Source organism: Panthera onca, chromosome D4 (assembly GCF_046562875.1).
Source record: "Panthera onca isolate mPanOnc1 chromosome D4, mPanOnc1 haplotype 2, whole genome shotgun sequence".
NCBI classification, from domain to species: domain Eukaryota; kingdom Metazoa; phylum Chordata; class Mammalia; order Carnivora; family Felidae; genus Panthera; species Panthera onca.
The window spans coordinates 90,529,680-90,541,771 of NC_138351.1; the positions used below are offsets into that span (position 1 = coordinate 90,529,680).

The following is a 12,092-nucleotide window of genomic DNA, read 5'->3' on the forward strand; positions in this document are numbered from 1 at the left end:
GCCTCTGCCGCTGCCTGGGGGTGTCACCTTGGGCAAGGCCCTGGGCTTGGGGCTTGGTCTCTCTCCCCCTGCCCCTGCCTTGGCTGTGGAAGTAAGGGGCCCAGGGATGCCTTGAAACCCCTAGATGGTCCTGGGCGAGTTCCCAGGATCTTACTACTTATAGCTGCATCACAACTGCTCAAGGTCAGGAGGACAAATCAAAACCTTGGTCTGGCGTTAACAGAGAACGGAGTGAGAGAGGCAGAGGGTGAAACCACGGTGGGGGTGGCCCTGGAGCTTACACTTGACTTTAATCAGTGGTGTGGGCTCATTTCATCCGTCTGTGCTTTTGTCTGTCTGCAGCAGGGTTTGCCTTCTCCCCCAAACCCCAGAGGGCCTGGACCTCAGCTGCTACCTCTCATTGCAAAGCCGGTAGATGGTTTTTGCGTGTGACTTTATAATTTCTTATTACTCGCCCACGCCATCCACGCATATTTCCTCCCTGAAAGGAGGCAACACAGAAAGAATATGTATGTAGTAAAGCCTGTCATATGTCTTCCCCCCCCCACCCCCATCTCTCCTCTTCATACTTTGGTATCTTTAGTTTATAGATATCCTAAAAAAAAACCATGGATGGAATCAAATTAAATGCATTGTTCTGCAGATGCCTTTTGGTAGTCGATTTCACATACACAATTCAAATTAAGGCTGCGTAGTGAAGCCAAAACCCCGCCACTGAGGAGGATGGTCGGGCTGCTGGCAAGAGGGGGGCCGGCAAGGATTTTTATCTTATTTCATGTTATTTTGGTTGGGGGAGAGATTCATTAACACTTTCCTGCCCCTGGTGCTCAGCTCCTTTTCAATACCCGGAAAAGGTCATTTGTCATAAGGTTCCTTGATGAAGTTTTAAAATGAACATCCCTTGACCACCTGGTCCCTACACGGCTAGCGTCCTGCTTATTTCCCGTCTTTATTGTTCACTGGAAAGGAACCGGGTCTTCTGGATGCTCCCACCGGCTGGCTGTCAGGACCATCGCAAAGGGACCACCTTCCGGGGCAAATCCTCTGGGTGCTGCAGATAGAGAAACTGAGGCTCAAAGCAGGGAAAATGATGACCCTGGGCCACCCACCCAGTTAGGGGCTGAACAGAGGAAAGCCCGCTACCCTGACTCCGGGCACTGCTTCTTTCTGCCATCCCATAATTTCCAGGGTCTGGAAGTGGGGAGACCAGAAGACAGTTTCCAGATGGGTCCCTGAAAAAGTCTGCTGGCATCAGCTTGTGGGAGAGGCAGGAAGCACTGGGGAGAGGAGGGCTGGAGAGGGCTTTTAAACATTGTTTCCAGGGGCACAGAGCTTTGCATATGGGTCACTGAAACCCTGGGGTGGGGGGATAATCGGGAGGATGCACCCCGGGTCCCCCCACTGTGTTTAGATGAGCCACAAATGAGAAGCATCTTCCTCCACATCTTGTTGGCTGTTCCCGACAGTGTCGCGATGATGGAGGAGTAGGGCGTTTCCCCTGTAATTGATGGCCCTGCCTGGGGGCGACAGCAGGCTGAGGGCCGACCGGGGTCATCACTCACCCTGCCTGCACACAAGCCCCACGCTGTGCCCTTTGCTGCTGCCTGGAGGCCTGGTGCTTAGAAATCAAATCGCTGAGATCTGTTCTCCTCCTCTGAGGAGCTTTCTCCTGCTGGATGCTTTGAAGCCAGGGCGCAGGCTAACCAGGGGCTGGCATGGATCTGCTCTCCCGGACATCTCTGCGGGGGTGAGCCCCTCTCCAGCGAGAGGGGTCTGGGAGCAAGACAGGAGCAGGCACTTGGCGGCCTTGTTCTGACCCCTCCCTGGAAAAGGAAGGATTCGCATCTCGCAAGTGGGGAAACTGAGGTCCAGGGGCAATCTGTGCTGCGCCCCAAGTTCACCAGTAAGTCAGGCGGTGGCAGAGTACCCCCCCGCCCCCGGGGGCCGGAGAGCCCTGCCTCCCAGGCCACAGTCTTCCTTAGCTGTGTGACCTTGGGCAAACGACTCACCATCTCTAAGCTTCATCTGTAACTCGGGACTTTGCTAATAGGAGTTAAGTCACGGGTCTGTGGGGAAGGATCAGCGGCTGATACGCACGGACCGGTTTGCACGAAGCCTGGCATAAAACAGGTGTTCAATAAATGCTAAATTATTGTTACTGGTATTATTATTAAAGCAGATGACAGTCTTTAATTCTGCATCATCTGCCTGCTTTGTGACAATAGCCGAAATGTTATTCAGCGGTACAGCCCCTCTGCAAGCGAAGGGGGAAACCGTAAGCGGGGAAGGGTTAAGGTGGAGGTTAAGAGGCGGCAGAGGGGTGGGGCATTGAGGTGCTACATCTTGCTCCTGGTCCTGACACCCTCTGTGACCTTGGACCAGTCCCTCTCCCTCTCTCGTCCTCAGGCTCTTTGTTCTGGATGCGTCCAAATGACAGGGCTGGCTGCTTGAGCATTGCAGTGAGAACCCACCCCAGAGGAGGAGGCCAGGAGCACCTGAAAACCACACGACCCCCCCTGGAAGGTGGAGGCGCCTCCCCGCACAGCCCTGGGAGAGGGCCTGGCCGGAAACCTCCAGGGGGTGGAAGAGCCCAGGGCTGCCCAGTGTTGCCAGCACCTTGGCCTCTGCCCTAGGCCCCTGCCGGAGTCCTCCCCCCACCCTCTTCCCCCCTCCCTTCCCCGGGGCTTGCCAGGAGTGAGGCCCCTCCTGCCCCCCTACTCCGCACTCCCTCCGGAGCTGGCTTGGCTTCATCAAAAGCAGGGCCCATCAGGGTGGAGGCGGCGATGTGTCAGCTGGTATTCAGGCTCTGGTTGTGCGCTCGGATCGCTCCCCCTCCCCAGTTCCCCAAATCCACCCACCCACCCTTTTACCCACTGCTTGGGGCCTTCTGGGTGGCGGCGCTTTACAGAGGAAGTCAGAGCAGCAGCCTTGAGCCCTTGGCTGTTGGGGGCGGGTGGACTGACTCACTTGGCCCCCTCCCTGGTGCCGATGGGGCAGCCCCCACACCCCTGGGCGCTGGCACCCCGTCAGGCCCCTGGGTTTGGGAACAGGAAGCTGCAGCCCCGCGGCGCCTGACCCGGGCCGGCCCGAGGATGCGCTCTGCGCGCCGCGACCCGCCGGCCCCCGAGCCCGGAGGAGATGTTTAGGCAGCGACCCCCCGGAGCAGGCTCGCTCCCGCGGCCGCCCGCTGGGGCCACCCTGGCCGCGGGCCCGCCGGGCCGCCCCTGCTGGCGGCGCCCCTCCCCGGGCCGTGGCGCGTCCCCCGAGCCTCGCAGTATTTCCTTCCTGCACCTTTAAGAAGACCGTTGCTCCGTGGTGGGATGGTGTGTTAAAGCCACACAGAGGAAGTTACGCAGCCCGGATCAGACCCAGAGATAAAAGCCCCGATGGTGATCGTGAGGGATGGCAAGAGGATTTAGCCTCGGCATTAACTTGGAGCGGAGCGCAGGGGGGCGGTGAAGCTCCCCGCCATCTGGCCCGCGCCGCCGCCGCCGGGGGGATATGCCCCGGCGCCCCGACGAGCAGCCGCGAAGCCCACCCGGGCCGGGGGCCGCCCGGTGCCCGCGCGCCGGTGCTCTCCGAGCCGCCCAGGGGGCCCCAAAAGTTTGCACTTGTTAGAGGCGACCTCCCGCTCGGCCGGGGCGGGCGATGCGGGCGGCGCGGGCGGCCCCCTCCCCCGGCCCGCGTCTCCGGGACGGCTGCGGGCGGCCCCCCCGGCGGCCGGAGGGCTCCCCAGCCCCGATCTGACGGCCGCGGCGGCGGCGGCGGCGGCGGCGGCGGCGGCGGGAGCGGCGAGGAGCAGCGGCTCGCAGCCCTCCGGCCCGCGCGCCCCCACCCAGCGCCGGCCAGGGCAGGCGGAGCGCCCGCGGGCGGCGGTCCTCGGCCTCCCGGGTCTGCGCGCCGGGAAGCGGCTCGGAGCGGGGGTAAGGCGGACGGGGAGAGCCCCGGAGGGCGCGCGGTAGGGGGGAAGGGTGGGGGGCGGGGGGGGGGGGGACCAGCGGCTGCAGCTTCGCCAGCCTGGTTTCATTTTTAAAGGGCTTGGGTGACCATGCAGCCTTTCCCGGGGCCCGGGAGCCACTTAAAGCGGCCCAGCAAAGGCTCGGATGCAAAAGTTATCCGGTGGCTGTTGCTACGCGCGGAGGGCTGGCGTCGCCCGAGAGGGGCGTGTGAGTGTGCCTTTGTGGCAGCGTCTTAAAGGAAAAGCTCGTCTTTCCGGCTGGCTTTTTCCTACCAGGGTCTTTTGGCATCGTGCGTGCGAGTGTGAGTGTGTGTGCGTGTGTGTGTGCGCGCGCGCGCGTGTGCGCCGGGGCTAGATGTGGCAAGAACGCCTGCATGTGTTTGTGGAAAGGAAGTTAACCCTTCTCGCGCGCGTCGCCTCCACCCCGACTTCCCCGCCACGGTCCTCGGCCCCCCCCTCCCCCTCCCTTCCTCGCGCCCCCCTTCCCAGCTCTCCGGAAACGGGGTCTGTGCGAGTTGCCCAGACAAACTCTCGGGCAGCCGGGCTGGAAAGTTCTCTCGGTGCGGTGGAGGGGTGGGCTAACGGGGGCGGGGGGTGCGCGCGGAGCGGCTCGCGGACGTGCGGAGCGGAACCTCGGGCCGGGCGGCCCGCAGACCGGGGGAGAAGAGGCAGCGGGAAGGCGGGACGAGGACCGCGGGCTCGCGGGGTCCGCCCGCTCCGAGTAAGTTGCCCGCGCGGGCGGGGGGCGGCGGAGGCAGGGGCGCTGCTGGAAGCGGCGCCGGGAGTCAGGGGGCCACCGCTTCCCGGGCGCTCTGCTCGGCAGCTCCTGATCGAGGGAGGCGGTGCCCACCGAGGGGGGCACACCCTCCGCGCCGGCCCGGCCTTCGTTACAAGGCGTGCGTGTTAATCGCGCCCGGGGCCCCGCACTCAACTTCGGAAAGACGAACCGCAGCCGCGGGACTGCGAGGCACGCCCCTACGCGAAGCACGCCTCCTGCAGCCCACCCGGAGCTCGGACTGCGCCCCGGCCGACCCCCTCGGTCCGGCGGGACGGACCCCCGCGCAGCCGAGGCCCCCTTCTCGCGCCCCCACTCCCCAGCCCTCAACTTTTCGGGGCTTCCCGGCCGCCGGGAGGCCGTGGGGGGCGCGGGGAGCCGGAGCCGGCCCCCGTCCCGGGGCTGGGGGGCGCCCGGGGCGGCCTAGCTGCTGGAGCTCGGAACACCTCCAGGCCCCGGCCCCGGGGGTGGAGGGCGCGAAGGTGACCCGGCCGCAGCGGGCTCCCCCTTCCTTCCTAGCCCTCGGGCACCCCCCACCCCCCCTGGAAGGCAGATTTCACTCCGCCCCGCTGCCTCCCCCCCCCCCCCCGCTTGGAAGGGAGAGGAAGCTTCAAGGTGGGCAACGCCCCCCCCCCGTACCGCCTCCTCCAGTGCCCCCCAGGGGACCCCCGCGCCCACAGCGCCAAGTTTCCCAAGAGGCGAGGGAGCAGCCGGCAACTCGGGGAGGAGCCTCCTCCGAGCCCAGCCAGCTCCGAGAGGCGCTAATTCAATAAGACAGAGAAATCGGGAGTTCAGAAATCCTGGTAAAATCTAATTTTCGGGTTTTAATACCCTGGCTATCAGCCCCCCACCCCCACCTCGGTTCCTGAGGACTCTTAAAAGAAAATAAAGCGCATTGATTCTGTTTGTTTCTGGGAGCTGCAGTTTCTTAATAATATCAGGTGAAGATTTATTTTCCAAGGAGAAAACGACCCACCGGGATACAACCTCTTACTCTGAAATTTCCCTGCTGGCTTCGCACTCCCTGCTTTCCGCCTCGTTTTCCCGGAGACTCTTGCTTCTCTCCAACCCCCCTCCTTCCCCCCCCCCCCCACTTTTGGCAAAAGCCGGCTGTAATGTGCGCCCGCTGAGCTCACAGTTCCCCCTATAATACCAGCAACGCTCAGTTGATTGACTGGTTGTAAACACATTTGTTACCCCACCCCCCGCAGATTTGGTTGTCCTTGGCTCTCCACCAGCACCCCACTTTGCAGGGAACGCGCCGCGCTTAAACCAACCGAACTGCCAAGCGGTGAATAGATTTTCCAGGGGCTCCGAGCTCCCCTCTCCGTGGCCTCCCGGCCTCCCGGGCCTCGCTGCCTCCCCGCGCAGCCCAAGCCCTGCGCCGCCGCCGCCGCCGCCGCTGGCCCTGCAGATCAAGGAAGCCCGCAGCCAGCGCCCCCGAGGGGGTGTCGCCGGCCGTCGGGAGCTCCCTACCTGTTAGTGAACAGTTGGGAGTCCGCGGCTGGAAGAATTAATTAGGGACGTGCTGTTTTCTGGGCAGCACGAAGCTTGGGTAGAGGCATCCAAACCTTTGCCGGCCGCGCTATTTTATTTTTACTACATTTTCTCAGGTTGTAAAAATAGTCGCCAGGCGGGTTCTTTCTGAGAGTTTCTAGCAAGGAGCGCATTCAAGGCCAGGCAGGCTCTATAACAGGTTTCTCTTTAAACAGCCAGAGGTGAGCGGTGAGAACGTGGTCCCCCTGGGCTCCTTATTCATCTCCATCAAGAGCCCTTCAGCCAGAGACAGGGGCAGGGGCCGCCTTAATGCAGATTTATGAGTTCCCCCCCCCCCCACCAGGAGCGTGGGGGCACTGGCTGGGGGCTTCTGCCGGGAGCCCAGGTGAGCCACCAGCCCTCGCTGGACAATGTCCACTTCCCCGGTTTGTCATTTCTGGCAGGTGTGTGTTTGTGTCTGGGCCGAGGACCGGGTTTCATGGAAAAGTGATTAACTCTTCAGAGACCTTCCCTGAGGATGTCAGGTGAGAATCAGGCTGAGGTTAGCACGGATGCCCGAGCAGTTTGGGGATTTAGACGCGATAGTCCCAGGTAGAACAATAACCAGGATAATTAATAATGCGGGTGCTTCTGCTGTGACTCATTCCATAACCTTTGCCCTATTGGCTAGTATTTTTGGCCAGGATCCCACACTGGCTGGACTCAAATTCTCCTGGTAATGTATCAAGTGTCTGGGAACGCACCACATTAGTGGAGTCATGTTTTCTACAATGTAACATTTGTCTTAGTTATAGCTCTTTGGGCTCTTAAATCATTATCAGCAGCTTAAAATAGCAGAGCAATAATCATAATGGTGACTCATTTATGGGCACACCCTCTAAGGATTATTGCAGAATTTTGGCCTTGATCAGAAAACCTATTATGACAAACCACTGTCACTTCTGTGGAAGTCTTCAATGTCCCTGGTATCTTAGCGTTGCAAATGAAATTCACCGTTTCAGAATTTGGAGAGAGATTGATCGGCTCCTGGTTCTTACCTGTGGGTCCACACACGGACCGCTGTGTTCATCCGTACCTGTACGTACAGACTCGTCTGCACGCAGGGTGACAACTCTGACCTTTGACTTGTCGGTCGCGGTCACTCAATCTTGACTCCCGAGGACCTTTTGCAAAGTCGGTGACCCCGAAGCAGGGGGCCCTTCTGCTGACCTAACGGCTCCCGGAAAGGAGGGGAAAAAACCAAATCACCTCGTTGACAACGCGCCCAATCTCCAAATGCGCAGCTCTGATGTTAATAAAAATAACCTACTTTTCTCCGGAGACCTCGCTAATGCAGCCTCATTTTTTGCACATTTTGCCAGAGAGCTTTTGTTCTTACACGTCTTTCCCCCCCCCCCCACCCTTTCTCTTTTTAATTTGTTGCAGGTGTTGTTGCTAATGAGCTCTCTCTCCTCCCCTCTTAACAATGAAAGACAAGCCAGCCCGGGGTACCTGGATGCATTGAGAGCGGAAGTGTGAGAAACTTCATAATAAGTTGCCGATGGCTACCAGCCAAGGTCAGCTGGCCCCCATTAGTGCCCGTCCCCACAAAGCAGAGCCACATAAGCTTCTCCCCAGTTAAAACCTCAGTCACTTTTTCATGCCGTAGTCCAGCCACACCATTGGTGTCACTTTAAGCCCATGTGAAGAGAAATCTCTTTTATTGGTCTGAGATGCCAGTCCGGTCCCACAGAGGGAACATCTTTCCAGCTAACACGTACACCTCCTGATTTTTATTTTATCTTTACAATGCAGGCCAGAGGGTTGTTTTGCGGTTGTGCTGAGCCCATCACACATTAAGGGTCCTTTAAAGAACCTGGATTGATTGGAGGGACAAAAATTAGAAGCAATCTGATCCCGCCTCATGCCGGATCCCCGCGGATTTGCTCCTTATCCCATTTCCACCCGCTGTCACAATTTGAGAGCCTGCCTGATTTGATCAGATTCATCTCCGGGAGAGGTGTAATGCCAAGGTTAGGAGGACGCCAAGTTATGGGCAACTTTTTGATCTGCCCATCAGCAGTCTGAGAAACGCCGGCTCTGGGTTTTCCGCATCGGCCTTCGGGAAGAAACAGGTTCCTCGCCCTTTGCGACCCGGCAGTCGGTGCTCGAGTCCCCGGGTCATCCAGCCACGACTGCCTGGCAGATGTGGCCCTTCCATGCTGAGGCCGAGAGTCCCGCCTGACCCAGTCGCTGCCTCTCCAGCGCCCGTCCGGGCCACGCCCCTGCGGACTGCTCAGCCATGCTGCCCCTGCTGGCTCTGTTCCTGCACTGCCTCCCACTGGCCTCTGGGGACTACGACATCTGCAAATCCTGGGTGACCACGGATGAGGGCCCCACCTGGGAGTTCTATGCCTGCCAGCCCAAGGTGATGCGGCTAAAGGACTACGTCAAGGTGAAGGTGGAACCCTCAGGCATCACGTGTGGAGACCCCCCCGAGAGATTCTGCTCCCACGTAAGTCAGCCCACTGCTTCGCTCAGGCCGAGTGGGAGGGGGTCCGGGACAGACTCTTGTGATGGGTGAGCACGATGGGGGGGCCCAGATGCAAGGCTGATGGGCACCGGATGGCTGTCCCACGTTGGAAAAGTGCCAAAGCAAAGGCCGCACCCCCCCCTGCCCCCCCCCCCGCCCCGGGGCTCTGAGGTCACGTGACCTCGTTCTCTGGGGCGGGCACATTCTTGGCCCACTGACCACTGGATCGTTTCCGTAATAGCGGGGGGTCATCTGCGGGAGCTCCTCGTGTGTGGGCTGACAGCTTCACGCCCAAGTGCTCCCCTCAGCTCCGCCAGGAGGACCCCGCGTCGTATAAAGGAGGAGTTCTGGGGGGTGGCATGTCTGGGCCTCTGTTCCATTGTCTATCAAATGGGCATCGTAGGAGTAAGTGAGCTAATTCGTCCCACGTGAAGTGCCTGGCCCAGAGCGAGTGCCCCCCAGACGTTAGCGGTTGTCCTTCCTGTTGGACGGATGGAGAAACTGAGGCCCGGAGTCACACACCAGGAAGTCCTGGAGCTGGGACTTGCGTGTTTGGCTCCAAAGCCACTGAGCTAAACTGCCTGCCGAGAGGGGCCTTCCCACTGGGCAGCTCTGTGGAGCCCCCTCCCCAGCCCTGCACTGGGCATCCAGGCTGTGGGAGCTGATAGGAGGGGCTCGTTGTCATCTTTGGGGTGTCCTTGAGGGAGCCTCTGGGGCCTATGGCTGGACTGAGCAGGCATCCCCCCCCCCCCCCAGGCTCCTGGGGACGCCTTTGTCCCGCGGGGAGTTTCGTTCCTATCACAGGGCAGTCAGCCTGGGAAGGTAGGTTTCCACTTGGACAGTCAGCAGTCCGTCGTGAGTGAGTCTGTCACTGTGGACGGTGGCTGGGCCAAGGGAGCCAGCGGGGGAGGGAGGGAAGAAGGCAGCACAGGGCTGGGGGCAGAGACTGGATAGTCCATGAGGGTCACTGCACTGGGGATCCCAGGGCTTCGCTGGCTCAGGGGTGAGCAAGGCAGTCAGCTCCTGAAGGTCAGGGGCAAGGCCAGGTCGACGGGCAGTGGAGCCCAGTTCTGAGCCTGTGCGTTAGGCCGACAACCCCCCCCCCCCCCCCACAGCTCCTGTGAACACTTCTCCACTCACTCCCTGAACAGAGTCAACCTCTGTCTCTCCTATTAGAGTCTCGACTGTATTTCTTCTCTTAAATATTAATCATTGCCCTAATGTATTGGGGGGAAGGGTGTGGGACAGGGCAGCTAAATCATAATTCATTGGACCAGCTTCCGGTCAAGGGCTTGAGGGGTGGAGGTGACCATCAAATGCAAGTCTGAGGCCCTCTCCTGGCCAAAGCTGGCTCAGGATACTCTCGGCCCTGCCTGCACCCTCACACGGGGGACCCGGTGTAGCTGCCATGGTGGGGTGGTCACCCCCACCCCGACCCACAATCCTAGCGCTGCCCCACCTGAGCCCAGGTGGTGTCGCTTCTCCTTCTTTCCCGGGGAGACAGACAAGGAAGAACAACGTCTTCAACATCTCCCGCATAGGTGGGTCCTCAGTGTCTCCCCAGCTGTCTGGTGGACGTAAATATTTCATTACAGGCTGCTGTCCTGCTCCGCCTTTGATTACAAATGTGCGGCCGACAAGAATGGGGACTCTGCCTGGGCAGGCGGGGGTAGGGGGTGGGGGGAGCTGGCTTCTGCGGGGAGCGGGGGGTCCCGTCCAGATGGACTCAACCCCCCCGTGCAGCTTCCCCTGAGCAGGTCCTGTGTGTGTCTCATTTAATCATCTCCGGGATGCTCTGGGGGGGGGGGGGGGGGCGAGGGACTGTTCTAATCCTGTTGTAGGGATTAGAAAGGTTTGCCTAAATCCTGGCAAGGTCACTCATTTAGAAGGCAGGCAGGCAACTGGTCTGCATCCAGGGCCTGTGCTCCCCCACTAGGTGGCTCGGCCTGCCCCTCTGAGCTGCGGTTTCCTCCCCTGTAAAGTAGAGGTGATACTGTCTGGGTGTCACAGGGCTGGCAAGGGGATGCGCCCTGGCCGTGCCAAGCCCTGGGCACCGTGCTGGCACACAGTAGGTGCTCAATGTGCAGTAGGTGTCATGCATTTATTATTGTTGTTAGGAGGCCCTCAGCCGTGTCCCTAGCTTTTCTTTCCTCTGTTCAACCTTGAGGACGCCACGCCCCGTATTTCTAGTCTCTGGGCAGCAGGGCTATGTGGCATGGCCTGGGAGCTTGAACCGCTCCGGGCACGGCAGGTGATGTGAACCACCAGGGGGCGCCCCACCAGTAGCCAGCCCCCCACTGCCCCTTTAGCCTTGCGAGCACCCAGTGGGTCCCAGGTCCTGTCCCAGCATCCAGCCAACTGGAATGTGAGCCCTGGAGCACCCCCAGGGTGCAAGATGGGCCAAGAGGCAGCCGCCCTTTCCAGGGTTCAGTGTGCAGACCCTCCCTCCCGCCAGGCTTCCTGTCCTTCCGTCCTTCCGCAAGGCCACCTGAGAACTGAATTGTAAATTCCAGCCTGGTGAGGAAGGGGAGGGGGGAGAAGACCAAGATAAATGAATAAATAAAAACCTATTGGCTCTAAATGCACAATGAGAATTAATAGGGATGAGCTCTCAACAGAGGATCTGAGGGCAAGGGCAAAATTTCAATGAGGGCCGCGGGAGAGGACAGACAGCCCTCTGCCCTCCATTCTGGGGGACCCGGCCGGAGAGGGCCAGCCTGGCCACGCTGCAGGGCCCAGGGGGCGGGAGAGGTTGGGTGCGGGAAGCAGGCCCCTCAGTGCTCCAAAACTCTCTTCCTGTGCCTCTGAGATAAAAGCCAACCCTTGAGCCTCAGGAGAGAGACGACAGGAGGGGCGACAGTGGGGAAAAGAGAAAAAGAGAGAGAGAGAGACGGTGCTGGCCACAGACCAGGCAGGTGGTGTTTAAAGCAATTCTGTAGATACCTACTTGCTACCTAACGTGCAGTCCTTGGACTCACCTTGTTAAAAATGCAGAATCCCAGGCCCTGCCCCAGACCAACTGAGCCAGAACCTGCATTTTAACCAGCAATGCAGGCAATTCAGATGCATGCAGGGTATGGTCTGAGACACGGCTCCTCGACATAATTGCTCAGTCGTGGCTTCGACTCGCTGCTCACGTCCCCGGGGGATCTTGGCATGCAGGGGTCCCAGGAGTGAGGGGTGGAGCTGGGAGCTCACAGCCCTGAGGCCCTCTGGAAGCTGCCAAAGAGAGGCTGCGTGTCTCCTGTCTAGAGGCACAGGCCTGGGGTCTGAGGCCCCAAGCTCCCATCCCAGCCTTGCTGTTTTCTCGGGCAGGGTGACCGGGGGTAAGTCTCTCCTGACCTCCGTTT

The 12,092-nt window shown here is 60.2% G+C and overlaps 1 protein-coding gene and 1 long non-coding RNA gene across 12 annotated transcripts in view; one reads left to right on the forward strand and one right to left on the reverse strand.

Annotated features, from left to right (window-relative positions):
- Positions 1–1,514: 1,514 nt before the first annotated feature.
- LOC144614109 (uncharacterized) lies at positions 1,515–7,654 on the reverse strand. The gene is made up of 3 exons (XR_013551636.2): positions 7,268–7,654; positions 2,010–2,116; positions 1,515–1,773 (listed from the first exon to the last, which is right to left on the reverse strand). It is a non-coding gene; the product is annotated as an uncharacterized LOC144614109 (long non-coding RNA).
- NTNG2 (netrin G2) overlaps positions 2,897–12,092 on the forward strand; it is a 67,970-nt gene continuing 58,774 nt past the window's right edge. For 3 of the 11 annotated variants that reach the window (XM_078436317.2, XM_078436322.2, XM_078436323.2), the window contains exons 1-3: positions 2,897–3,923; positions 7,656–7,786; positions 8,025–8,724. In XM_078436317.2, coding sequence (XP_078292443.2) covers positions 8,512–8,724 — 213 coding nt within the window. In that variant the 5' untranslated portion in view covers positions 2,897–3,923; positions 7,656–7,786; positions 8,025–8,511. Of the gene's footprint in view, positions 3,924–4,026; positions 4,680–5,392; positions 6,616–6,673; positions 6,755–7,655; positions 7,787–8,024; positions 8,725–12,092 lie in introns of those variants that run through there. The other 8 variants (XM_078436321.2, XM_078436325.2, XM_078436324.2 and 5 more) reach the window with 6 other exon arrangements.